Below are 26,308 nucleotides of genomic sequence, written 5' to 3'. Positions count from 1 at the left end.
TACCATGAACTGGTAACAGCTGGGCCGCGCCTCTTCCCCACTTCCCGTGGCCTGGCGTCACCTGATCCCTGCTCCACTAGGGCAGCTATGCCTTGCTGGCACAACCCTGAAGGCACGACAGAGGCTTTGCCAAGTGGAACAGGCACCAGTGCTCTGTGAGGTACATCACCAGCCAGGCCATAAATCTGAACACTCATCCCTCACCAGCTGCTGAATGGTTCCGACAGCCCCTCCCCGTGCTTAGCCACTCACATGAAGAAATCAAGGTCATGGCAGCTTTACATTTCACGCCTCAGCAACCTGCATCCCAGGGAGACTTTAAAGCATATCCAAAGCATTCCCTTTGCACCTATGCTGAAAAGGCATTTACAGAGTTCCTGAAGCACAACGCCCCGCACGGGGTGAGCCAAGGCTCCCGCCCTCTGCTCTCTGCCTGCTCACAGAGCACACGGCCACTCTCCTCCCACATGTGCCCCATTTATACCAAAGAGGTCAACTCCTGGTGCTCCTCCTGGGGAAACCCTGACTCCAGGAGACTGTTGTGCTCCGAACCTAGATCTTGCCTTTCTGCAGAGAAGGTTTTCTCAACCTCAGCATGAGTCACATCTTAGGCCAGGTACGTCTTTGTTACAGGGACCGTCCCGTGAATTGTAGGGTGTTTAGCAGCATCTCTGGCCTCTACCCTGTAGATGCCAGTAACAAACCCAGTAGTGACAACTAAAATGTCTCCAGACACTGTTCCTCCAGACTTCTGCTTGGGGGGTTGGGGGGGTATCATCTCTGGTTGAGAACCACTGCAGTAGAGAAAGAAGTTAGGGACTTCCCCGGTGGTCCAGTGGTAAAGAATCTGCCTTCCAATGCAGGGGACGTGGGTTCGACCCCTGGTCAGGGAACTATGATCCCACATACCGCGGGGCAACTAAGCCCGCGCGCCACAACTACTGAGCTCGTGCGCCTCAACTAGAGAGCCTGTGTGCCACAAACTACAGGGCCCACGCGCTCTGGAGCCCGCATGCCACAACTACAGAGCTCACGCACCCTGGAGCCTGTGCACCACAACTAGAGAAGAGAAAAAACCCGCACGCTACAACTAGACAGAAGCCCGCGAGCCGCATCTAGCAAGGAGCCGGAGCACAGCGAAGATCCCGCGTGCTGCAACTAAGACCTGACGCAGCCAAAAAAAAAAAAAAGTTACAAAAACACCAACCCGTGTGTTCTCTCCTCTAGAAGGAAACGATCAGTTTTCCAAGACACAATCAAGCTGGACTGAGTGGGCCTGCTTAATCCACAAGAGGCGTTTTAATCTTGGCAACTGTGTAAAACCAAAATAAAAAAAACCACACTGTTTACTCTGGTAAAACTGAAAGAAAAACTGAGAGGCATAAAAAGAAAATTCGGGAAAGCAGAGGTAAGAGGATTTGGAGGGCACAGCAACAATGAGGGAGAAATCATCTTTGTAAGTTCCCGTTTGTGAGCTGACACATCCACCACGGTTTCCCACATCAGTGACTCAAATGCCAAACTTGAGGCCATAGCTAACTTCGTGATAGCACTGGTTTGGGGGCTCCAAACTGCAAACCCAGTGTTTTCAGGAAGTGTCCCTAAATCCAAGTTCATCTCATTATGTGAAAACATGCACACATATACACAACCTTACCCTCCTGTCCTATCAAATCAGACAGCTGAAAATGTATGCTCTTCTGGTAGTTTTTATTTTCTTACTGATTCCATTTTACTAAAACAAACAAAAACCATACAAAACACTTTTAATATATCTTAGAAAATTAGCAAAAAAAATTAAGAAAGTTCAGCATATTACATTGTACAATATTTAGGTAAGAATGTTTGAAAATTATAAATATTTTGTTCCCTCTCAACATAGCACATCACAAAAATACATTTTAAAACTTTTTTCATGAATGATTCCTAGAAATGATCATATCCCTATTTATCAAGGAAAAGGTCTGATTAGGACAAGCATTCACGGACACCTGAAATGTTCTGTACAGTAACTACAAAAGTAAAACCAAGGGGTCTGCCGGCACTTGGACAGTTGAAACCATTTTAAATATTAGGAGGAATTCAGTTAGTATCAAAACATCATTCCAAATGGGATTTACTTAGTTCATCTCTGTGCTGCCCTTGACTCGTAAGTATCTATCTCAGCCAAAGCATTGTTTGAAAGACTTCTGCCTCCTTGAGATAGCGCCACTGGGGCCAGGATGCCAACCGGTCACACTGCATGAACCTGCACAACCAGAGACATGGACGGCAACCGCTTGGTCAGAGCGAAGACCACATGCGGGAGAAACGCCTTCTCCAGTAGAGCAGCCGTGGTCACAGGCAGTCCACAACAACCGCGGGCCACGGCGAGCAGACTGGCACATCTAGTTTAGGAACAAGCACTCGGAGGAGGAAGAACAACGGCCCGGCCCGCAGAGGTTCTGAGAGCCGGTGAGCTGAGCGCCACCCGCCGCCAGCCACACGCCGCGGGTCGACGAGGGCGCCACTGCGCGGTCCGTGCGCGGGCTCCGCCGACAACCTGAGGGAGCTAACGGGGACTTTCAGAAGCTGCAGTTTTCAGAGAAAGAGTAAATAAAGAGCTTGACGATGCTTTTTTTTTTCTTTTCAGGTAAGCCCTTCTTTACAGGCAGATAGGTAAGAAGGCTTCCTTAGTATACTGACCCCACAGGAGGCGTTGAAAGAAGAGGAGTTAGAAGCAGCAAAGCCAGGTCCTTTTGTCTTTAGCGTAAAGCTTTCCAGTTATACTCAGAACCTACATAACTGACATGACTTCTGCTCACTCCGTGGCCTTCTTTCCTTTCCAGCTCTTCTCTCTCTCTTCAAGTTCTGCCTGGGTGAAAGCTGCAGGGCCCCAGTTAGTGATCAGGTGAGGGTTTTTTGAACCTAAGAGACAAACATGCATTAAACACAAGAAGTCTTATATTCTTCAATTAACATTATCATTTTTCCACAGACAAAAGAGTAACTTTTCTACTTTATTTCTTCTCTGAGGAACATCCATAAAGGTTATACCAGCCAAAACAACTAGAAGATGTATACAAAGGGGATTAACCAGGCCTTCTTATCTATCAGAGGGCAAGTGATTATTCAAGAGAAATTTACTGTAAACAGCTGGATTTCTGTATATTTGGGCTGAGGAAGTTTGTTTTTTGTTTGTGGGGGTATTTTTTTTTTAGCACAATTCAAGTACACAAATAAAACAGAAAAATAAATTGACTAAATATCTGATTACTTCAAAGAGTGTGTTACCTGGCTCTATCAATCGAATTAATCCTTCATGCTGGGCCACTTTGTCCTTCCAGCTCTTGGTCTTGTTAGTTGCCATCTCCAGCTTCTTTTTAACTCCCTGGAACAGAAGCAGATTTTAGACTAGGCAAACACACAGGTAGTTTAAGAGTCAAATAACGATGATTAGGCACTTACTATACACTAGTGGATTATCTCATTAAATCGTCACAGCCATAAGAAGCACGAAATATTATTATCCCATTTTACAGATGTGGAAATTAGGATTCAGAGCAGTTAAGTAACCTGCCCGAGGTCACACAGCGGACCTAATTCGCACTAATTATAGATGAATATATAAGATCCTTGTGTGCCAGTTACGGCTTACTGCCTCTGGGCTCCAAATGCACCCTTCGCTGTCTTGCCTGTGCTGTTAGGCTAACGCTCCCTCGCCAGCTGGCACCACTTCAGCTTCGTTAGTGGAGGGGCTGGCGGGACACTGGAGGAGGCTCCACTGTGCTCTGCTCAGCAGCTCCTGCGGCAAGTGGGACGCCCATGGTGCTCACGCCAGTGGGTTTTAGCGGCACCTCCGCTGTGGGCAGCTTCCACCAGCGCCCCAGAGGGTGGCTTCCCAGTCTCAGCGCCTCGCTGAGCTTTTCTGCCACCCAGTGGGCGAAGGCCATGCCCTCTCCAAGAAGGACTGGATCACAGCACTGGGCTGACGGGGCAAAGAGGATGTGTTCCTCCCCTGGGTGCCCTGCCTCAGCCCTAGAGGCAGGGGCTGCTTCCTGTGTCTGCCCTTCCTGCAGCTCAGAGTTTTCTTTGCTGCTCAGGAGGTACTCCCCTGTTAGAGTTAATAGTTGTTTATCTTAAACCTTCCCTGTTCATAATTGCCGTGTAGTTTCAGTCTCTTGATGGGACTCCAACTGTTATGCCCCATCGGCTGTAAAAAAATTCCTACCTACAGCTAAACACAACTCTTACACCGCTTCTTACAGTAAAGCAAATATCCTGTTGTTTTAAATGTTTAAGAATATTTAAATGCACGTATTTGCAGGGCTGGGTTTAATGACCTCGTACTGCTCAAGTGCTTGTTTCCGCTCAAGCTCGAGCTGCCGCAGCTGCTCCACAGCTTCCTGGAGTGCCTGCTCCTTGACGGCGCGCTGGTTCTCCAGCTCCTGCTTCTCCGCCTCCGTGGTCCGAATGGCCTGCTGCTGCTCCGAGTGCCACTTCTCCAGCTCGGCCCTCTTGGACGACTCTTCCTCCAGCAACCTGCGATGCGAGCTCGGCGTCAGACCCGCCCGGTCACCGCCCCTGACCCAGCAGATGATGGAGCACGCCAGAGCCGCAGAGAAGCCTGGGGGTCATCTAACCCACCCCTCATTTCACAAGAAGGAAACTAGATTCACAAAGTGGCTAAGGTGACTCATGAGTCCTGCTCCAAGCTCTGTTTCACCCTTTTATGAAAAAAAAATGACAATAAAAATAACATGAGTTGAAGGCTTAATGGGCCAAGAAGGAAGTGTGTTTTCTCAATTAATCCTCACAATAAACTTAAGTACTATTATTATTCAGTTCAGAGATGAAAAAAGTGAGGCCCAAAGGTTAAGTGACCTGCACTAGGTCATTCACCTGGCAGGCAGGTGGCAGGGCCATGTTTTGAAATTTGCCGGGTTGCTATAACATTAAAACATTTTTTATCTAGCGAAAACCTATCACCAAGGAAAAAGCTGACTAATAAAAGCAAGACAAGAAGGAGCTGACAAAAGGTAGAGTAAGCAGACACCATTCACTACCAAAGCACTGCCTGTCAGGCTCTTCACCTTCATTGCTGCTAAACCTACACAATTCTGCAAGGTGTTATTATCCCTGCAGATGAAGTCAAAGGGTTTAAAAGTATGACGCACAGGTAAGTAATGGATTTCAACCCAGGCCTGTGTGACTTCAAAATGTTATCTTTTAATAACAGGCTACCTATCTGAGAATATCCAGCTATGCCGGTATTTAATAAATAAATTAACATGCAGCCCTACCTGTACCCAAAGTGTAGACAATGTGGTTAGATGCCAGCCCAAGACAGGACACATCTCTACCAGCTTGACCATCAGAATTATGGTAACAAGCCACACGGCAGGCCAGTAACTACTACCTAAGAGCGTTTGCGCTTCTAAAACCAACAACAGCAGAAGTAACGTAACAGACTCTACAGCCCCTATCTGACTACCCCAGTCCCCATCCCCAGTCCCACACCATTGTAAGGATTCCCTCTACAACATCCTACAGGGTGGTTCTCCAGTTCTGTGTGATGGGCCATGCTTCACAAACCGGGTCAGTTTATTTCTGGCAGCCTTGATTCTTAGAAAGTTCTTCCTCAGGTAAGATGAGCTCTCCCATCCCCTAACCCAGGTTCCACAAGGGCCAATCTGCACCCGCTGAGACGTCCCTCAGAGTGTGACATCTGCAGTGAACACAACACTGCCAATGTGGGCTGACCAGTGCAGAGTGGACTCACTCAGTGTGTATATATTCCATACCGTCCATGTGCTTTTCTAGGCACAGGGGATACAACAGTGAATGAGACCAGAAGGATTCTTCATCCTAGTGGTGAAAGTCTGGAGGAGAAGGGACATTTGCAGGAGGTTAGGCTGCCCAGCCTGAATCCCCTTCAGGTGTCTAGGGATGTCTTGATGGAAGCCACTGACACAAAGGAGCAGAGGCAGTGAAGAATTTATCTTTTGGTGGCAGCAACATCTAGTGTCAAGTGATGGCAGGAGCAATGGGGACAACTGACTGACCGGCCCACGGTGCCAGTGTCGACATCAGTGGCACTCTCGCTGGACTCTTGCCGTGGCCTGGTCGGGGCTGCTCAGCCTCCCTTGGTTCCTGCCTGTGTTCAAGGCCTGGCCACCTGCCTTTCTGTGGAATTGGTGAGTTTCTCAAGTACCTTCCAACAAATGCTTTTATTGCTTTAGCTAACCCAAGTTGGTTTCTGTGGTTTACAAACAAGACTCCTGACTAAAGACTTGAACCTTTCTGTGCCTCAGTTTCTTCATTTATAAAAAAGGAATAGGAACTATACCTACCATCAAAGGTTTGCTGATCCATTAAATGTGATAATGCAGGTAAGGTACTTAGAACAGTGCCTACCATGTCATAAGTGCTGAATAAATATCAGCTCCTATTTTTATGGTGGGACTATTACCTCATTTGCTCCGAATACTTCATGAAGGCTGCCTGAGAGTATATGAGGTTTTCGGCAATCAATCATATCAGGGAAGTAAAACCCTGAATCTTTTCAAATGAGCTGCTATTAAGCCAAGTATCCTGGATCCTATACTTGTTCTGTTGATATTTTAAATTATCTTCTTGCTCTAAAACCATCATTCCAGCCTGTCAGCACCTTTTTTGAATGCTTATTTGACATTCTATACATTGCATATCTTCCCCATCTGCAGATGAGCCGAAGGAACAGAAACCAACATACTCCGAGTGACTACCAAATCCAGACGTTACACGAAACTCTTTGCAAGCATCCCCTCCTTTACCCTTCACAACAACCCTACGAGCTTATTGTATAGATAAGGAACTGAAGGCTGCAAGAAATGAACTAACTTTTCTAAAATTACACAGCTAGAAAGTACCAGGGCTGGGAATCAAACCCAGACCTCACTCCAGGGCTCAGCGCCAACCTGCCTTCAAATACATGAAGAGTATTATCGCATGGAAGAGACTGTTGTTCCACATGGCCCCATGAGTAGAACCTGGCTCCATTCGTTCAAAAAAGACTCCCTGGTCCCTTACTGTGTGCCATACACTGTACTAGTTGCTGGGAATACAGACCTAAGGTACGCTCCTCGGCCTCACAGACACAAAAATTTAGTGGGCAGAAGTTATAATCGGACAGACTATGGCTCCGTCTCACGAACTTTCCAATAATTGAGTTGTCCAAATGTTAAATGAACAGTTTCCTTCCAAGTTCCCATTCAGGAGAGGATAGATAACCTTCAGGATTACACATTAAAAAAAAAAAAACCGTCAATTTTAGTGGGGGAAAAAAAAAAAAAACAAGATCCAGATGGCTCAAGTCAAAGTTCTTGTATTTAAACAATTCACTATAAAAAACATCTCTGGGAAAATTTAAGACACTGACAGAGAAGGCACCATCCATTGGAAGAACAATGAGATGCCGAACGTTCCAAGAATGACTTGCTATTGCTTAAAGAAAGGACAGAGGCTAACTAAAAAGCCCTCTAGGGCTTCCCTGGTGGCACAGTGGTTAAGAATCCACCTGCCAATGCAGGGACACAGGTTCGAGCCCCAGTCCAGGAAGATCCCACATGCCGCAGAGCAACTAAGTCCATGTGCCACAACTACTGAGACTGCGCTCTAGAGACCACAAGCCACAACTACTGAGCCCGCGTGCCACAACTACTGAAGCCCACGCGCCTAGAACCCGTGCTCCGCAACAAGAGAAGCCATTGCAAGGAGAAGCCCACGTACCGCAACGAAGAGTAGCCCCCACTCACCACAACTAGAGAAAGCCCACACGCAGCCAAAAATAAAAATAAATTATTTTAAAAAAGGCCCTGTATATACACCCTCAGCCTAAGATCATGTTACAGTTCATTAGTACCAGACTTAAATGTTTCTATCTCAACTCCACGATGACTTCCCTTGATTTCCTACCCAGAAAGGCCTACTCTGAGGAGTGGGAGCAAGGAGAAAGCCCCCTTTGCCAATCTGACAAAATGTCCCTCTGAATCAGGCCCAGCCTCCTGTGACTTTGGGAAAGAGATGGACTCGCCTCACTTAAAAATGACCACTAGAGGGCGTGAATCTGTCCACTTCAAGTTCCAAAAACTAAGGTAAAAGAAAAACAATTTAGAGTAGTAAAATTCATAAAATGGCCTTACATACCCCAAGAAAAAGTAGTTAGTTTTTGTGCAGTAATTTCAGCTTATTGGAGCAGAGCTGTATGTAGTAGTTATGTTTGCATTTAAAAGGTTGAAACCATTTTGCCATTTACTTAAATCAGAGTGTACAAAATAATTAGCCAGAGCTTTTTTTTTTTTTGGCCGCATTGCACAGCATGCGGGGATCTTAGTTCACCGACCAGGGATAGAACCCGTGCCCCCTGCAGTGGAAGCACGGAGTTCTAACCACTAGATCGCCAGGGAATTCCCTAGCCAGAGCTTTTTAAATAACAATACTCATGCCTGGGCTCCTATCCACAGATATTTTGATTTAGTAAATTTGTGACAGGCCCTACATGAGTATTTTTTAAAAGCTTTATAGGCGATGATGATATTTACCACTGGTTTAAAACTACTGGCATCCATTATCCAAAATTGTCTTATTCAAAACATCACTCATTCTATAAACATGAAATAACTAATACTTTAATAAATTTCTAGAGTTATCTGGTTCCCTTTATGATCTAATCTCTGCCGTGTCATAATTAACCTCCCTCAAATCTTCAGAGAAGTAAATATATATAACGTATCCCACCTGTGAATTCTCTGCACGAGGCGATCTATAAACTCCTGACACATCACAAATGATGAGGAGGTTCAGAAACATCTAATGTCCCTTAGAATATCTCTCTTTGCAAGTCACATGGGCCCAAACCTTCCCATGCAGTGGATGGTGTGCTAACATCAATGCCCAATGACAACTGGGTGGTGGTTCCCATCCCCTGGTTAACACCATGGTGAACACACACTTGTGGGACCCATAAATGCCGGGCAATGTGCTAGGCATTTAATTTTCTATTTAGAAGATAATTTTTTCCTTAATAGAATCAAACTTTTCAAAACCTAATTCATTTATTTTTGAAGTCATTTTTGGCAACATACATAACAAAGAAACCTCCTTCTTTCTTTCCTCCTGAAGATTAAAAGAACACCTGTTGCTGCTCCATGTGTGGCATGGCAGCCATGGAAAATGTACCCCAGCTCATCCCACAAGTGCTCCTAAAACAGGGGGCATAGCTTAAAGCACAAGATATGCCTGCACTGACCAGCTGAAGTTTTTAGCGCTGCATCCCCTGACATGGCATCTTAAAGAAAGCAAATGGGGAAGCAAGTTAGAAACTGGGAGAGGGTAGCTGAGGTCTGTCTTTAGCCCTAGAAGCAAGGGTCTCCCAGAGGCCCAGACTGGGAATAAATAGCCCAGCCAGCCAAGCCTCCAGGGTCTCTCCAATCTGTCAGAGACCCCTCCCTCTCCAGCAGAGTTAGTCATTCCTAGAAAGTGTATGAGGAGTCCAGGCAAAGCACATAAAGCACAGAGGATGAGGCGATCGGCACCTGGCCTGAAGCTTCCGCACAGTCTCTTCATCTTGCCGGGCCTGCCTCTCATCCTCGAGAGCCTCCTGCAGCTTTAGGTACATGTCTTCCAGCTCCCGGACCCGCTGCAAATACTGTTCCAGTTCAGAGGACTTCTGGGCAACCTGTTCTTCCATCTGCTGCCTGATCTGACGGTATAAAAGAGTCAAGAGTCGTGTTTAAACTCAGGTTGACTTCGCCCTCAGGGAAAGCCTCCCGCTCCACCACCACCCTGAGTGAAGCCTCAGCACAGCCCGAAGCCGCAGCACAGCCCACAGCCGCAGCCCATCAGGGTGGGCAGGGCCCCGTCCTTCACCCCGAAGACCGAGGAAGCAAGAGCACCACACCCAACGCCAAGACCCAAGAACACAACCAAAGAGTCTGGGTACACAAACTACACCCTAAACGCTGTTCTCCTGCCCTGGTATGTTTCTCATCCCTTTCACTCCACATTTCAGACTCAAGAAAAAAATATTTCCCTGTATAATTTCTCCTTAAACTCCTTTCTGTCTTAAAATCACCACCTTTCTACCAAGAGTCTCCTCTAAAGGGAATAAACCTTTCCCCAGTCAGAACAGCCAAAGGGTTAAAATAAGGCAGAAAGGAAAGACTGGCCTGCAGTGAGCCCTTCTGCACTTACCTGGCTGCCCAGCACCCCGTCCTTTCTCCCTCCCTAGGGCACCTCCTGCCCCGGGGGACCTCAAGCACTTAATTAGTGTTCTAACACTTTTATGGTTTCTCCATTCTAGCTTAAAGAGCTTTGAATCTCTGCCTTATAAGTTAAAAGACAAGGACATCCTAAATGCAATAACATACACATTAGCATACGTCTCTGCAGTTTATAAGATAACTTTTACTTGCATTAGCTTAGTTCACCCTCATAAGGGTCATGAAGGATCATATGACTATCCCCCTAATTTGAAAAAGAGAAACGAGTTATTCATCAGCAGGAGCAGAGGGCACGAACCCAGATCTTCTGGCCGCGAGGGCAGCACCCCCCATGTCACACATGCCTTCTTCTCGCGACACAAACTCGTCCACTTCAAGTCTGAGCAACAAAAAGGTGCTAAAGGAAATGTCACAGCGCCTATTTAATAGGCCCTGGGCCCAGCCCTCTCCCACACACTGCAACTCATGTGAGGAGACCTGTGTTCCAATTAACCAGCTCGCTGCCTGAAGCGACCTGGTCCTTGGGTCTCTTGGGGATGAGAACCTCTCATCAGATGATGAGTCAGAGCTGCCAAGAGCGGCAGACCAGCATTCATGTGTTCTCCTGACTTCAGAACCCTCACTTTGCTCATGACAGAGGTGCAACGTCATGGAACTTATGCTTACTTTTTCCGTAGCTATTTATTTTCCAAGCCAAGACTCTGAAGGATGAAGGGGATGCTATTAATAACTGTACCAGGATGGCAGGGACTGTCACAGGCAAACCAGGAACTTTAGTCCTCCTACCCACAGTACATATCATCCCATTCCATAAATTTCTACCAGGGGGTCTTGAGTGCAAGGTTTACCTTTATATCCTTGGCATGGTGCCTGGCATATAGAAGGTGCTCAATAAACCGATAATGAATGAATAACAAACATGTAGCTTCCCCAGGAGCCCACTGCAAGTCAGCAGCAGAGCCAAGCTGGCAAGATGATCTCACTCTAGCCTCCCAGCCCTTCACCCTCCACCAACCCAGGCTGGCCTTTGCCCCTCTGCCGACCGGGGCTGGCTCTGTGAGTTAAGGCCGCGGCACCTCTGGGCATGTGGTACTCACAAGCTTCTCCCGCTCCAGCTCCGTGCTGAACCTGGCCTGTAGTTCCACTTGAGTCTGAAGGCGCTTCTTTTCTTCTTCTGCTGCCCGAGATGCTGCTTCTTCCAGTTTCTACCCAAAAACCCATCCACAGAAAAGCAGGGAATATTACAATGGAAGTACATTTGGAGAGAAATGGTCACACTTAAACATTATGGAGGAAGTCAAACATTCTCAGTGTTCAATAAAGACAGACTAAAACTTGTAGATCCACTGGAATTCCATTCCAACAATTTTCCCAGTCAACATACAAAACAAATTAGGTAAATGAATGATTCCTAATAACTCTGAACAACATTCTGCCAAGAAAATTTTAGTACAGTCATTAAGTTAAATTCACTTGCAAATGCATTCATGAGGTTCGAATCTATTTCTTGAGCTTGTCCTATACAGTTTTGTCATCTTAACATTTTTCCTTAAAACTTTACCAGAGCTCAACTTCCCAAAGGGTGCATGAGGAACTCCACAGACCCTTTCCCTGGCAAAACAACATTTAGAAGAAAAGCAAAAACAACCATTTAAAGTCTCTGGGAATTATCCTAAAGGCATACAGCAAACGGAGAACACTTATCCAAGAAAATCAACTAAATCTCAGCAAGAATAGTGAAAGTCTACGGCATGTGAGCCACGGTGCGGCCCCCTCTCTGCCTACTGCTCCCCCGGCCATGGCAGCGGAAGGAGGCTCTACCCCATGGCCATGGAACCAAGAACACAAGGCTCCCTCTCTCCTCAGTTTCCAATCTAGGGCTAAGGTATCTCACAGGAGGGTGCAGACAAAACAATGTTGCTTGCCATTCCAATAAACAAAGAATATTGCCCACCATCAAGCCATCAGCCACTGCAGCTGTCCCAGCAGTGCACCGTGAGAGGAATTCAGGATGGAGGAAAACAGGATACTGGCCCTAGATAGTCAAGATGCATATCTAAGGAATAATTTTAATGAGCTCAGATTTGCATCTTCCCATATATTGAAAAGCACTAAAATCATTAACTTGAAATATCTGTTTTTTGTGATTAGCAGTAACTACATGTTTTGTTTTGTTTTTTTCAACAAAAACTCCTATGTATCCTGGCTCCCCGCTTACCTCTTTGGAACAGTTCCTCAGAGCTGAGAAGCTTTCTCCCGGGCTGGCTAGAGTCCTCAGCAAAGTTCCCGAATAAAACATAACTCTCAGATTTTAGGCTGTGTGTTTTTTTTCAGTCGACGAGACCAACAAACTAAACCACAGGCCAGCTAGAAGTCTGACAGGGGAAGCCAGGGGAAGACAGCAAAGAGCCCCCGTGTAGTAGGAACAAGTCTCAAAGACAGGCTTCAAAAACTACATGTGGGCCAGAATTTAAATATCAGACTGTGGGGCAAGGTAGGTCCCAGGGCATTGTTGAAAACAACAGAGCAATCACTGTGAGATGAACAACTGGAGGTGATACCAACAGAGGCAGCCGGCTTAACAGAGAGCTGAGAGACTAACAGAGATCAGAAATGGAGACAAAGAGCTCTGCTGCCACATACAAAAATAAGCTCAAAATAGATTAAAGACCTAAATGTAAGACCAGTTACTATAAAACTCCTAGAGGAAAACACAGGCAGAATACTCTTTGACATAAATCACAGCAATTTTTTTTTAATCTATCTCCTAAAGTAAAAGAAATAAAAGCAAAAAGAAACAAATGGGACCTAATTAAACTTTAAAGCTTTTGCACAACAAAGGAAGCCACTGACAAAGCGAAAAGACAACTTACCAAATGGGAGAAAATATTTGCAAATGATATGACCAATAAGGGATTAATATCTAACATATATAAACAGCTCATACAACTCAACATCAAAAAAACAAACAACCCAGGGCTTCCCTGGTGGCGCAGTGGTTAAGAATCTGCCTGCCAATGCAGGGGACACAGGTTCGAGCCCCGTCTGGGAAGATCCCACATGCTGCAGAGCAGCTGGGTCCGTGAGCCGCAATTACTGAGCCTGCGCGTCTGGAGCCTGTGCTCCGCAACAGGAGAGGCCGCGACAGTGAGAGGCCCGCGCACCGCGATGAAGAGTGGCCCCCGCTCGCCGCAACTAGAGAAAGCCCTCGCACAGAAACGAAGACCCAACACAGCCAAAAATAAATATAAATAAATAAATAATTTTTTAAAAAAAACAAAAAAAACAACCCAAAACCTTGTACACTGTTGGTGGGAATGTAAACTGGTACAGCCACTGTGGAAAACTGTATGGAGGTTCCTCAAAAAACTAAAAAGCAGAACTACCATATGACCCAGCAATTCTACTCCTAGGTTTTTTGGGTTTTAATATTTATTTATTTATTTGGCTGTGTCAGGTCTCAGTTGCGGCACACAGGATCCTTGTTGCAGCATGCAGGGTCTTTTCGTTGCGGCACGCGGGCTTCTCTCTAGTTGTGGCATGCGGGCTGTGGAGCGCGCAGCCTCAGTAGCTGCAGTGCATGGGCTCTCTAGTTGCGGCGCATGGGCTTAGTTGCCCTGCAGCATGTGGGAGCTTAGTTCCCTGACCAAGGATCAAACCCGTGTCCCCCTCATTGGAAGGTGGATTCTTAACCACTGGACCACCAGGGAAGTCCCCACTCCTGGGTTTATATCCGAGAAAAACAAAAGTACTGATCTGAAAAGATACATGCATCCCAATGTTCACAGCAGCATTATTTACAATTGTCAAGATATGTAAGCAATCTAAGTGTCTATCAACAGATGAATGAATAAAAAATAGATGTGGTGAACACATATCTACAATGGAATACTACTTAGCCATAAAAAATAATTAAATTCTGCCATTTGCAGCAACATGGATGGACTTGGAAGGCATTATGCTAAGTGAAATAAGTCAGACAGAGAAAGACAAATACGGTATGATATCACTTATATGTGGAATCTAAAACATACAACAAACTAGTGAATATAACAAGAAAGAAGCAGGCTCACAGATATAAAGAATAAACTAGTGGTTACAGGGGGAGGGCAAGATAGGGGTAGGGAAAGTGGGAGGTACAAACTGTTGAGTGTAAGATAGGCTTAAGGATGTATTCTACAACATGGGGAATATAGCCAGTATTTTGTAATAACTGTAAATGGAGTGTAACCTTTAAAAATTGTATAAAACAAAAGAATGCCAAAAAAAGCCCTGCTGACACCTCGGTCACCCCAGGGCACTGTGTACACGCCCAAGGTTGTGCTTTGGAGGAGGACAGTCAGAGGCTGCACACCATGAGGCAAACAGACGTCACTGAAATAATCCAGCCAAATCATGAAACAAATAAATGAGCAAACAACAATAACAAGCCTTTGGGGGAGGGGCGAAAGCCATATCTAGAGTTGCTGTAATGTATTATCTAAAACATCCAGTTTTCAACAAAAAATTATGAGATGTGCAAAGAAAGAGAAAAGTGTGACTCATACGCAGGGGAAAAAAGCAGGCAACAGAAACTGACCTTGAAGGGGCCCAGATACTGGATTTAGCAAAGACTTCAAAGAAGTTATTGTATGTTCAAAGAACTAAGGAAACCATGCTTAAGGAAGTCATAGATGATATGATATCCCATCAAACAGACAACATCAATAAAGAGACAGAAATTATAAAAAAGGACCAAATGGAAATTCTGGAGTTGAAAAGTACAATAACTGAAATGAAAAATTCACTAGAGGTTCTCACACATACATTTGGGCTGTAGGAAGAATCTATCAAAGATAGATTGATAGAAATTATGCAATTTGAAGAACAGAGAAGAAAACAGCATCAGAGAAATGTGAGACACCCATTAAGTACACCAACATTCACATAACAGGAGTATCTGAAGGATAGGAAAGAGAGAAAGGAGAAGGAAAAATATTGGAAGAAATAGTGACTGAAAACTTCCCCAATTTGATGGAAAATATTAACCTACATATCCAATAAGTTCAACGAACTCTAAGATAAATACGAAGAGTTTAACACATACCTCATATCATACAGACATACACATCATAGTAAAACGGTGGAAAACCAAAGACAAAAAGAAAATCTTGAAAGCAACAAGAGAAAAACGATTCATCACACACCAGAAAACACCAGTAAGATAGACAACCAACTTCAGAAACAGAGGAAGTCAGCACAGAGTGTGGCATTTCTAGGGGTTGCAAAGGGAGAACCCCGCCAGGAATTTGGGGCCTTAAACTATGCCACATCCCAGGGCATAGGTGCTGCAAAGGAGGACACAAAAGGATGCTTGAGCTTGTGGTTAGCAGGTGCTCAGTGATTCAAGGCAGACAGGATCAACCCAAAGATGCCCCAAATAAAGACCATGACCACACACTGGGGACTCAGCACCATACCCAAAATTGTGATATACACAACCGAGGAAGAAAGTTTCCCAATGAATATCAACTATCTCATACAGCCTGTGGTACTTGATCTCCTAGCCCTGAGATGGAAAGAGAAGCTGACCCAGACTGTATCTTTGACTCCAAACAATAAGTAAAACCGCACAATTCTAACACTAAGGGTCTTCCAAGATCCTCATGAGTGAAGACGGGAGCTAAGGGGGAAAACCTAAAAAAGCAACAGATCCTGTCCAGTTCACCAAAAGTGACCTTGACATCCTTAGGGGAATACAATTTCTCATCTTTCTCTGACAAAATTCAGCTGTGCTCATTGTTCTTATAAATGTTCTTTTCTGGTCAATGAAATGTCCCTGCTACCCTGAGACCCTCATACTTTCAAGGGCTGGGTAAACCAGGGCGTCTCACTCAGTGGTCTAGATATACTTCCTGCAAGCACAGTTCACAAAAAAAATCTCTCTACGGTTGCATTAACCTAGTCTTGGTAGAACCAAAGCTCTACCAAGTAAGTAAGGTCACTATGGCTTCTGCAGTGAAATGAGAGCCCGCCCCCAGCCCAGCGTCCACTCCCACCTTCCTCACGGTCTCCAGCTCCTGCTGCTTGTTTTCATTTGCCACCTGGAGCTCCTTCATCTGTCGCTCCAGCTCCTCCTGCTCAGCCAGCAGCTTCTTCCGGAGTCCTTTCCGACGCTGGCGGGCTTCTTTGTGTGGTGGGGGGCTGCCCAGCTTCAGCAGATGGATGGTAGAATGGATGGCTGTGAAAGGCATGGGAGAAAAAACAGGGAATACCCTTTATTCTTTGTAAGCCTAACATGTAAATGGCATAGTGGGAATAAAACCAGAGACCCAGGATAATTCTGATCCTGCCACTGAGCAGTGGTGTGACTGTGAGCAAGTCACAGAACCTCTTATAGCATGTGTTTCTCATCTCTAACATGAGAGAGATGATCTCTGAAGTCCCTTCCAGCTCCAAAGTTCCGTAACTGCCTATCTGTGCTTAAACAGATCTTGATTTGGGAATATCACACACATTTGAGGAAATCCCAACACTTCCAACTCCCTTTCCTATACTTCCCAAAAGGCCAAGTAAGAACAAGACATAGCAAGGGCTGAGGTATAAAGTTCCTGGTATCTGATTTGCTACCTGCTGTATTTAGTCTGCCCCTCATCTACACCTTATGAAACCATCTCCCTATATACTCCCTTCCCGAGGTGATAATAGCAGCTACCATTTATTGAATATTTGCTATATATACACCCTTTACATGCATTATATAATTTTTACGTGAAATCTGATTTCTTTCCTGATTGTTTCAATTATTTAAAGAGCTAATACTTTCATATTGGTCAAACCCAAAAGCATGAAAGGACATAGATGAAGTCTCCCTCCTACTCTTATCCCCCAGTACTGAGTTCTCCACTCCACTAGCAACTAATGCTAACGGTTTCTGTGCATCTTTCCTGAGATACTTTAAGCATATACAAATAAACATGTATATACGTTCTCCATCTTCTGTTGACACAAATGTTGGCATAACACACTCTTCAGAGCCTTGGAGAGCTTTCCATATCAGTACATACTGCACAGTACTGCACAATTCTCCACTGTGTAGCTGTACCATAATCTGTTCAACCACTCCCCAATTAATGGACATTTAAGTTGTTTGCAATCTGTCACAAACATTTCTGCAATGATGTCTCATTTTTTAAATGTGCAACTATATCTTCATTACCTAATTATGAACCCTCACAACAACCTGAGAGGTCGATACTATTATTTGCCCCATTCCACAGAAGAAGAAAGCTGCTACAGAATTCCTAACTCAACCCCAGAAGCCCAGGAGAGAGGATTCAGACCCAGATACACTTGCCTCAAACTCTTAAACTACATCAAAATGACCATAACTTTCAATAAAACAATTTTACCTATGTTCAAGAATATAACATTCAGAATCCTCTTTCATGATTAAAAATAAAATCTCATAAATAGTGTTTCATTCTTTACTAATTTTGGAGTAATACTTTAGTTTGAAAGTTATTAAATCAGAAGTTTGCGTTCTTGAGATAATTATTTGAAACTAGTGATTTCTTGTGAAAGTAACAGATCTTGAAAATTACCTGAAGTATTCAAAAGCTATTGCACAATTCCTTTTTTGTTTTACACATTACTAAATACTCAAAATGGCTACTTTAAAATTCTTTACGGTCCTTAAAAGGGGAAATTCCATGTTCTTTAAATAGTAAGAGTAAAAAAACCTAAAATGTCCAGTTTATAATTTTCCCACAAATTCATCAGGCAAATGAAATTGATGAAAATTTTGGGAACTCCTCTCAATTTGTTTTTCTTCTAGCTACTGCTTCACATAGAAATAACTATAGACAATGAGGAAACAATGCCAAGTATCTTTAATGAGATCCAAAGCTGAAAGAGCTCTCAAGTTATGACAAGTAATAAAAATTACTTTACCCTGAATCCACTCTTGTTTCTTCTTCTTATCTGAAGCACTGATTTCAAAGGTCTTATCAAAACATTTTATGAGAAAAAGGCATTTCTTTCCATCTTTGTCAGGCAAGGACTAAGACAGAAAGCAAAATTAGTCTTTAAAATCTCATTTTCAAGTATTTAGATTAAATTCAATCTTAATTATTTATATAAGAAGTACCTATAAATGAATATTACTGATTTACTAATGCTGCCCCCTAGGCAACAGTACTTATGGTAAAAATGACCCTGGATTAGTGTACTACACCTAGACTGGGAGAACCAACACCACCTGATGGGCCATGCTTTGGGCTTTCCTGAGCACAGCAACCCTTGTACCTTAGCACATCTCTTACGGGAACCCTGGAAGATATACCCATGGACTGTTCCAATAGGTCTTGACCCCTATGGGATATGAGGCTTCTAACCCAGGGTGATTCCCACACCCTCCAGATGCGTCTCTCCCTTCCTTGCACCAGGGGTATTGTTGCTGGCAGGCTGTGGTTCTTGTCCTATATCCTTATAAGTAGACTGGTATGGCCTGTGGTAATCTTGTGAGTCTCCATGTTTACTTGAATCTAAGAATACCCCTTACTGGGCACTGCATACCCTAAGACATTAATACATACCATTTCATCCATCAAAACACATTATTGTTTATGAATGAGATCTTAGGTATTTTAAATGTTCTTCAACAAATACAGATGTGGCAATAGTTCAGCTATAAATTAAAAACTCAAAACTTTATGTTCTTGAGGACTTCACTTCTTTACCGAATTAGCAGCTGCGACTAAAATATTCTGAAAGTCACCCTAAGTATTCCAAGGCAATGCTCACATCTTCTTTTGGTTTATTTATTACACACAAAATGGCCCAGGTTTTCTGATATATTCATGATTTCGAACACTTTCTTACTGAATTTTTTTTTGCTTTCTTATTTATGACTCCATTTTATTCAAGAAATGATCCCTTAAATGTACAAACGAGATTTAATCCCTATATTTTATTCTCGAGTATAAGAAAATGAATTCACATTAGAAAAAAATGTTGTCAGGTATCTAATTTTTTGGTTCAGAAACTATGGCTACTGTATGCCTATATTATTTTAGAAATGTAAATTTTAAGATTATTTTTAAGGCTCTGGAGTCTAGAAGAAGGAAGATAAACTACTTGAACAGCAGGGGGCAGCACTGGAAAGAGGTAAGCGTTGACTCTTACCTCCACACAGCAGTTCTCATCCAAGAGAATGTCTCCTTTCTTATCTTTCAGATCCTCACTCACATAGTAAGAAATTATGTTGGGTTTTAGTACAAACCAGCGTTCAGTCCAGTTTTTCCGTCTATGGCCTTTTTTCATCATGTAACCCTATGAAAGATTAAATCTGATATAAACTCCTGTCCTTTTATTTATAAGAGCTGATACCTCTTCCTTGATATTCTTGCCTACTCCATTATCTGATGTGTGGCCTTGAATACATGAATATCGAAGGTTCTTGCCCTTTGTGGATCATGAACCCTTTGAAGAGCTACAAAGGCAGGGCACTATAGCCAGTCAAATTCATGCAAGCATGTGCAGATAAAAGTTTACGTAGAATTTTAGACACTCAGAGATACCTCCTCCCCCCACCCAAACCCCCCAACCTCGCCAAAAGCTATATGCAGATAAGAGACTGAAGGACCCCTGATGTTAACAGCATTGTGGGGTTTCTTTTTTTAATACCTTATCTTTTAGGGATGCCTACTGAAATATTTATAGATAAAACGAAATGTCTGGATTTATGTCAAGATAAGACAGGAGAGGTCAAAGTAGGCGGGGAGGATTAACCAGGTATCAGTGATTCCTGGGGCTGGGTGATGGGTATACGAGAGAGTTCATTATACTATTCTATCTGTTCCCTTTAAAACAGAAAACACAAACACATGCACGCACGCACACACACAGCGATTCTGAGATTCTCAGTAAATCTAGACCTAGACCTCACAGTGATTCTCAGTAAATCTAGACCTCCATCAATGAAAATGCTAAAAAAGCTATCAGTCAACTTGGCCAAGCATATCTTCTCAGCCAGTCACCCTCTGGCACCAAAGTACCTCTCTACCTGACCTCTCACGATTCTGGAGAATGAACTCTGCTCCAAAGGAGCAGCAAAAGAACTGGACCAGTAGTTAGGCTACTGGCTTCTAAGTGTAGCTTCTATGCTCACACTTACTAGCCCTGTGCTTCCTTCCCATATATCAGCATCAAAGATGTGTGATTAAAAATTTTACTTCAGCAAAACTGTACACTTATTATAGGCCAAAATGCTTCAGGACTATTCAAGAATAACTCACATTTTAAATAGTAAATCTATAGGTGCTGATAGCTTGTAGTAGACTATACACATTGTTAAATATATGATAATATCTTGGCTGTATCATTTGATTATTACACTAAGTTCTAATCATATTACTTGTTCAGTTTGCTAATCCTTGAACATTTAAGCCAAAGCTATCTCATACTGCAATTCATCTGTAGTTCTATATTCTGCCATCCTAATCTGTCTGGAAATTCTCTTCAGACAGAGACCACGTCTCATAATTCTTTGCAGCACCAAAAACTTACACAAATTAAGCCTCAATTAATTGTTTTGATGGGCTCCATTTGAAGAAAAGAGCAAAAACAATATCACCTAACAGAGCAAAGAAAGGACCAACGTAAGGAAATCCCAAATCAGAGCTATTATTCAATGTAATAATGTAAGAAATCTAATCTAATCCACTAAAAATATATAAATTCTACTTAATAAGCATTAAGCCTCCCATATGTATATCAGATGCTATGCAGGTGCTGAGAAAACAAACCTTATAATCTAATATGGTAAACAAAACTTTACTATATAAAGGTATTTTTTCCCAAAAGTGAGAATATTTTTATGATTTTACAAAAATAATACATATCATATATATAAAGAGAGATCAACATGTATAAACATATATAATAGTAAGTCCAATAATAAGAAAAGAACAAAGAATAAAATAAAATTCACAGACATCCCACAATCCAGCAGCTATCACTTTTAACATTTTGGCACTCATCCTTCCAGACAGCTCTACAAACACAAGTCACACTGCATGAAAGGGATGACAAGACACCTACTGTTCAACAACCTGATTTTTTCACTGAACAATATGCCATGGGATCTTTCAGATGAATAAGTATGGATGTACACGTGACATAAAAGTACTTTAAAAATGTTTAGAAATGTGATCGTTTGAACAGTTCTTCCAAAATAGTAACTTCCCAATGCTTAACTGTAATTCTTTACAATGAAAGCCTAACACAAGACTGGGAAAATAAGAAACTTTATTCCTGTTCAGTGTAAAAGTATAAGTGACTTAGACTCATCTTTGTGATGCAAATTTGTTTTATTTCAAACATGTCAAATTCTAAAGGTGAGGAGAAATAGTGTTATAGGACTCTTACCTGTTTCAGCACATCTAATATAAGCTCATTAAAGACCTCGTTAATTGCCATGGACACTGTCTGCCGATCCATGCCTTTGCTAAACTGTCCATTTCCAATAAGCTCTATCAGTTCCCACACGGAAAGGCCATCTTTACTGTCATCAAAGTTGATTTTATAATTTTCAAATTCTTCTTGTTGCCAACCTCCTCCCATAGCTTCTGTAAGTTTCTTAAGCAGGTATTCAATCTATATAAAGAATTTTTAAAACATTATTTCATAGCAAAAAAATAACTTTTAAACTTAGGTATGTACCTGTGTTACTTACACTGAAAGGTCAATTTAGGAAATATTCTTTTATAGTTCCAAAAGTGTATCATTCAAGAATCATGATACTACCAGGGAGAAGGGTATGGATAAAATGCCATTGATTCTATATTAAACTAGAATAAGTAATCAAAAACTGGAACCTTTAAGAGTATAGTATATTTGCATACAGAACTAAAGCAAACTGCACACATACTATCATACACAAACTAATTGATGTGATCTGATTACTTTGTTGGATTTCAATATATCAGAATATTAATTTTACTGAACAATAAGCATCTCAAAGTATGTAAAAGTTAGTCACCAATTTATTAATTTTCCACATAAGCCAATTATTTGAAATTAATGCTGCTGCTTCTCATTAGAATGCTGACAATGTTGTAAACAATGGTGAATTCCTAGCCTGGGCCAGAAAAGTCTATTGAATGCCAAAACACATAGCTTTGTATAGAAAAACAGTAGAAAATACTGCACGCGTCCTTCCAGACAGCTCTACACACACACACACATCACATTGCATGAAAGGGATTACAAGACACCTGCTGTCCAACAGCCTGTTTTTTTCAGGTGAATGAGTATGGATGTACACGTGACATGAAAGTACTTTAATAGTGTAAATGAAATAGTAACAGTTAAACAAAACAGTGACGCAATAATACTGAATGAGAATTGATCTCTCTTATCTTCTGGAAAGCCTGGGTATCCTACAGTGCTCTCTCAAACTCAACATGTCCAAAAATGAATGAATCATCTCTACCTTTCAAATGGCTTCTCCTCCAATTATGGATTTCAGTTGGGAACAACACCATTCACCCATGCCAGGACCCTTTTCCCCACTCCCTTACATCAAATCAGTGACAAAATCCTACTGTTTTCACCTCCCTTCTTTAAACCCTGCCTAGCTCCCTATCACCTCAAAGATAAAGGCCAAGCTCCTCTGTGTCCCCTGTGATCACCCCTGCCCACTGTCTCTAACATATTTCCTGCCATGCCCTACTGCAGATTTTACACTCCACCAATAACCACCGTCAACACAGATCCCAAGCATGTTCTGTAAAGGGCTAGCTTGTAAACATTTAAGACTTTCTACATCTCTGGTATATGTTCTTCTTTGTTCGGGTTGTTTTTTTTTTTTTAACAACCTTTAAAAACGTAAAAACTATCTTAGCACATGGGCTATACAAAAACAGGCTATGTGGGCTGAATTCACCCAGCAAGCTGTAGTTTGCCAACACCTGCTATAGATTATAAGTAGTCTACCCATTTAACACATTTTTTTATGCTTCTATGCCTTGCCCCATGCTGGCCTATCTAGATTACCTTTCCCCATTTCTCTACCCAGCTAACTGGTATCTGTTCAAATCCTACATTGTCTATAATATTCCCAACTCAAAATAGTCCAAAATGTGGACCAGCAGCATCAGCATCACCTGGAAGCCTGTTGGAAATGAAGAATCTCATACCGCACCGAAGACCCCAAAATCAGAACCTGCATTTTAACAAGAACCCCCAGTACTTCCATATGCACATTAAAGTTTCAGAAGCACTGCTCTGGTAAAACTGCTCTGACCCAGGTCAGCTGTTCCTCTTCTGTGCCACTGCACTCAGCATACTGTATTGAAATTATCTCTATACTCATAAGCTGCCCCCTGTAGATTTTCTGAAATCCTTGTAGGAGGGACAATGTCCCACTCATCTTTGGATCTCTAGAACTCAGAATCATACATAGAATGTAGTAGAGGTCAATTAATGAAATGGAAATAAACTAAGCTAGGTCTCAATTTTCTCATCTATGAAATGGGTATAATAACACCTATCATACAGAACTACTATGGGGATAAAATGGGACAAAAATAGAACACTGTGCACAATGTCTGGCACAGTATGTACTCCATCAATGTTACTTCCTTCTGCACTGAGTAGAATATTATTCAACCATTTGACATTACATTTAAGGCAGACTGGTTCAAGATGGAGGAGTAAAAGGACGTGCACTCACTCCTTCTTGTGAGCGCACTGGAATCACAACTAACTGCTGAACAACCATCGACAGGAAGACACTGGAACTCACCAAAAAAGATACCCCACATCCAAAGACAAAGGAGAAGCTGCAATGAGACAGTAGGAGGGACACAATCACAATAAAATCAAACCCCATAACCGCTGGGTGGGTGACTCACAAACTGGAAAACAATTATACCAGAGAAGTCCACACACTGGAGTGAAGGTTCTGAGCCCCATGTCAGGCTTCCCAACCTGGGGGTTCGGCAACAGGAGGAGGAATTCGCAGAGAATCAGACTTTGAAGGCTAGCGGGATTTGACTGCAGGGCTTTGACAGGACTGGGGAAAAAAGAGACTCCACTCTTGGAGGGCACACACAAAGTACTGTGCACATCAGGACCCAGGGGAAGGAGCAGTGACCCCACAGGAGACTGAGCCAGACCTACCTGTTAGTGTTGGAGGGTCTCCTGCAAAGGCAGGAGGTGGCTGTGTCTCACTATGAGGACAAGGACACTGGCAGCAGAAATTCTGGGAAGAACTCCTTGGCATGAGCCCTCCCAGAGTCCGCCATTAGCCCCACCAAAGAGCCTGTAGCCTCCAGTGCTGAGTCGCCTCAGGCCAAACAACCAACAGGGAGGGAACCCAGCCCTACCCATCAGCAGACAAGCAGATTAAAGTTTTACAGAGCTCTGCCCACCAGAGCAACACCCAGCTCTACCCACCACCAGTCCCTCCCATCAGGAAGCTTGCACAAGCCTCTTAGATAGCCTCATCCACCAGAGGGCAGACAGCAGAAGCAAGAAGAACTACAATCCTGCAGCCTGTGCAGCAAAAACCACATTCACAGAAAGACAAAATGAAAAGGCAGAGGACTATGCACCAGATGAAGGAACAAGATAAAATCCCAGAAAAACAACTAAACGAAGTGGAGATAGGCAACCTTCCAGAAAAAGAATTCAGAATAATGATAGTGAAGATGATCCAGGACATCGGAAAAAGAATGGAGGCAGAGATCACGAAGTTGCAAGAAATGTTTAACGAAGACCTAGAAGAATTAAAGAACAAACAAACAGAGATGAACAATACAATAACTGAAAAGAAAAATACACTAGAAGGAATCAATAGCAGAATAACTGAGGCAGAAGAACGGAAAAGTGACTTGGAAGACAGAATGCTGGAATTCACTGCCGTGGAACAGAAAAAAGAAAAAGAAGAAAAGAAATTAAGACAATCTAAGAGACCTCTGGGACAACATTAAATGCACCAACATTTGCATTATAGGGGCCCCAGAAGGAGAAGAGAGAGAGAAAGGACCCAAGAAAATATTTGAAGAGATTATAGTCAAAAACTTCCCTACCATGGGAAAGGAAATAGCCACCCAAGTCCAGGAAGCACAGAGAGTCCCAGGCAGGATAAACCCAAGGAGAAACACGCCAAGACACATAGTAGTCAAACTGAGAAAAATTAAAAGACAAAGAAAAATTATTAAAAGCAACAAGGGAAAAACAACAAATAAAATACAAGAGAACTCCCATAAGGGTAACAGCTGATTTCTCAGCAGAAACTCTACAAGTCAGAAGGGGGTGGCATGATATATTTAAAGTGATGAAAGGGAAGACGCTACAACCAAGATTACTCTACCTGGCAAGGATCTCATTCAGATTTGATGGAGAAATCAAAAGCTTTACAGACAAGCAAAAGCTAAGAGAATTCAGCACCACCAAACCAGCTCTACAGCAAATGCTAAAGGAACTTCTCTAAGTGGGAAACAAAAGACAAGAAAAGGACCTACAAAAAAAACCTCCAAAACAATTAAGAAAATGGTAACAGGAACATACATATCGATAATTACCTTAAATGTGAATGGATTAAATGCTCCAACCAAAAGACACAGGCTCGCTGAATGGATACAGAAACAAGACCCATATATATGCTGTCTGCAAAGGACCCACTTCAGACCTAGGGACACATACAGACTGAAACTGAGGGGATGGAAAAAGATATTCCATGCAAATGGAAATCAAGAGAAAGCTGGAGTAGCAATACTCATATCAGATAAAATAGACTTTAAAAAAGAATGTTACAAGAGACAAGGAAGGACACCACATAATGATCAAGGGATCAATCCAAGAAGAAAATATAACAATTATAAATATAAATGCACCCAACATAGGAGGACCTCAATACATAAGGCAAATGCTAACAGCTATAAAAGAGGAAATTGACAGTAACACAATAATAGTAGGGGACTTTAACACCACACTTACACTAATGGGCAGATCATCCAGACAGAAAATTAATAAGGAAACACAAGCTTTAAATGACACAACAGACCAGATAGATTTAA

General features: G+C 42.8%; 1 protein-coding gene across 2 annotated transcripts in view; it reads right to left on the bottom strand.

The window, feature by feature from the left end:
* Nucleotides 1-1,693: 1,693 nt before the first annotated feature.
* Nucleotides 1,694-26,308, bottom strand: part of SWAP70 (switching B cell complex subunit SWAP70) — a 77,545-nt gene continuing 52,930 nt past the window's right edge. Inside the window, exons 4-12 of one of the 2 annotated variants that reach the window (XM_082478138.1) lie at nucleotides 21,651-21,878; nucleotides 19,407-19,553; nucleotides 18,174-18,282; nucleotides 16,280-16,461; nucleotides 11,339-11,446; nucleotides 9,555-9,721; nucleotides 4,323-4,521; nucleotides 3,274-3,370; nucleotides 1,694-2,907 (exon numbers count right to left, since the gene is read on the bottom strand). In XM_082478138.1, the coding sequence (XP_082334264.1) occupies nucleotides 2,801-2,907; nucleotides 3,274-3,370; nucleotides 4,323-4,521; nucleotides 9,555-9,721; nucleotides 11,339-11,446; nucleotides 16,280-16,461; nucleotides 18,174-18,282; nucleotides 19,407-19,553; nucleotides 21,651-21,878 (1,344 nt within the window). In that variant the 3' untranslated portion in view covers nucleotides 1,694-2,800. The other variant, XM_082478139.1, reaches the window with a different exon arrangement.

Source organism: Balaenoptera physalus (assembly GCF_965194825.1).
Source record: "Balaenoptera physalus genome assembly, chromosome: 10".
In the NCBI taxonomy this organism is placed as follows: Eukaryota; Metazoa; Chordata; class Mammalia; order Artiodactyla; family Balaenopteridae; genus Balaenoptera; species Balaenoptera physalus.
The sequence above is the reverse complement of the archived record's forward strand: the minus strand, read 5'-3'. Positions and strand labels throughout refer to the sequence as shown.